The sequence below is a fragment of the Mustela nigripes genome, unplaced genomic scaffold, assembly GCF_022355385.1.
Source record: "Mustela nigripes isolate SB6536 unplaced genomic scaffold, MUSNIG.SB6536 HiC_scaffold_8765, whole genome shotgun sequence".
In the NCBI taxonomy this organism is placed as follows: domain Eukaryota; kingdom Metazoa; phylum Chordata; class Mammalia; order Carnivora; family Mustelidae; genus Mustela; species Mustela nigripes.
In genome coordinates this window covers 1-1,967 of record NW_026748171.1, presented here as the reverse complement: position 1 = coordinate 1,967, position 1,967 = coordinate 1, and the positions used below count along the sequence as shown (strand labels likewise).

At 65.8% G+C, this 1,967-nt stretch overlaps 1 protein-coding gene across 1 annotated transcript; it reads right to left on the bottom strand.

Annotated features, from left to right (window-relative positions):
• Positions 1–5: 5 nt before the first annotated feature.
• LOC132009237 (plectin-like) lies at positions 6–1,964 on the bottom strand (the record flags this gene model as incomplete). The annotated part of the gene is made up of 1 exon (XM_059387540.1): positions 6–1,964. A coding segment is annotated over one exon (1,959 nt), but the record flags the coding sequence as incomplete, so codon positions are not given.
• Between the last annotated feature and the right edge of the window lie 3 nt (positions 1,965–1,967).

The window sequence follows — 1,967 nt, the reverse complement described above, 5'->3', positions numbered from 1 at the left end:
ACGTCCACGGGCAGCCGGTGGCTGTGCACGGGGTCGATGATGCCGCCTGTGGCGATCTGCGCCTCCAGCAGCCGGATGCCGTGGTCCCTGAGGACTAGGCCCTTCTTCATGGCCTGGAAGAGGGAGATGGTGTTGCCCGAGTAGGGATCCTTGTAGCCAGTGACGGCCTTTTCGGCCGACAGCAGCTTTTCGTGCAGCTCGGGGCCCACGACACCTGCCTTCACAGCCTCGTGGACGTACAGGCGCTGGTTCCGCACAGGGTCCACCAGGAAGCCAGTGGCCGCCTGTGCCTCGAGCAGGAGAGTGGCCGTGCTGGGCCGGAGCAGACCTCGCCGCATGGCCTCGTAGATGGTCACCTTCTCCTTGGAGCTCTCCAGGTAGATGCCGGCCAGGCACCCGCTGCCCTGCAGCAGTGTCCGCACGGAGTTCAACTCCGACAGGTCCTTCACTGAGGTCCTGCCATCCTTGAGCTGCTCAAACTGGGTGCTGCTGAGGACCCCGGAGGCCACGAGCTCGCTGGCCGGCACCGGGGCACGCAGGCCGCTGAAGGACAGCCTCTCTCGCCGCACAGTCTCCACCTCCTCCACGATGGTGATGAGGATCTTGATGACTTTCTCCACCGTGACTGTGCCTGTCCGGAACTGGCGCACCAATTCCTGTCTCTGCTCTGCTGTGAAGTACTCAGAGCTTAGCAGCTCCCACACAGTCACTGTCCTGCCCTTGAAGCTCCCCACAGGCACCTCCACAGGAGTCTTCTGGAAGGTCTCCTGGGCCTGCAGCTCGGAGCAGAGCCCCTCGCGCCGGGCCTGGGCGGCCTTCTCCGAGACCGGCAGCAGGCTCAGCCCCGTGAGCTGGTCGGGCCGGCACTGCTGCTGGAGCTGCCCATAGGTGACGGGCTCCTGAGAGGTAGGATCGCGGTAGGTTCTGGCTTCTTCCCCGGGTGCTGATAGGGTTCGGCGGGTCTCTTCATCCAGGTAGCCTCGGGCACAGGCCATGTCCACGGGCACGCGGTGGCTCTTGCTCGGGTCCACGATGCCGCCAGTGGCCAACTGGGCATCGAGCAGGCGCAGGCCCTGCTCCCGGGGGATGAGGCCCTTCTTTAGGGCCTGGAACAGGGAGACGCTCTGCCCCGAATAGGGGTCCTTGTAGCCGGTGACGGCCTTCTCGGCGGACAGTAGCTTCTCGTGCAGCTCGGGCCCCACCAGGCCGGCACGCACCGCCTCGTCCACAGTGAGCCGGGCGCTCGTGGCAGGGTCAATGATGTGGCCGGTGCCAGCCTGGGCCTCCAGGAGAGCCACAGCCGCCTCTGGAGGCAGGAGGTCTTTCTTCAGGGCCTCATAGATGCTCACCTTCTGGCCCGCCTCCTCCAGCCACACCCCTGCGATGACGTTGGCACCTCGCAGGGCCCGCCGCACGGAGTCCACGTCTGCCACCTCCCGCACGGATCGCTCGCCCCGCTGTAGCTGGCAGAGGAGATCACGGTCGATGACCCCGCTCTCCAGCAGCTCCGCGGCGGGCACCAGGGCGCGCAGGCCCTCGAAGCAGAGCTGGCCCTTCTGCTCGTGCTCCTCCACCACCGTGATGACCATCTTGATGATCTTCTCCACTGTGACCTTGCCCGTGCGGAACTGCCGCAGGAGGTCCCGCCGCTGCTCTGCTGTGAAGTACTCGGAGTTGATGAGCTCCCAGATGGTCACCGTCCTGCCCTGGAACCTACCAAAAGGAGCAGACACGGTGGCCTTCTCGAACACGTCCCGGGCCTCGGAGTCTGTGTAGACCAGCTCGCCACCCCTGGCAGCCTGATCCGTGAGCGGCAGGAGGCGCAGCCCCGTGTCGGGGTCCTCCACGCAGCGCTCCAGGAGCTGCAGGTACGTCAGGTTCTCGTGCGTGTTGGGGTCAAAGAAGCCCTTGGTGTCGTCACTCGGGTCGGCCAGGACGCGGTTCATGTCCTCGTCGAAGTAGCCGCG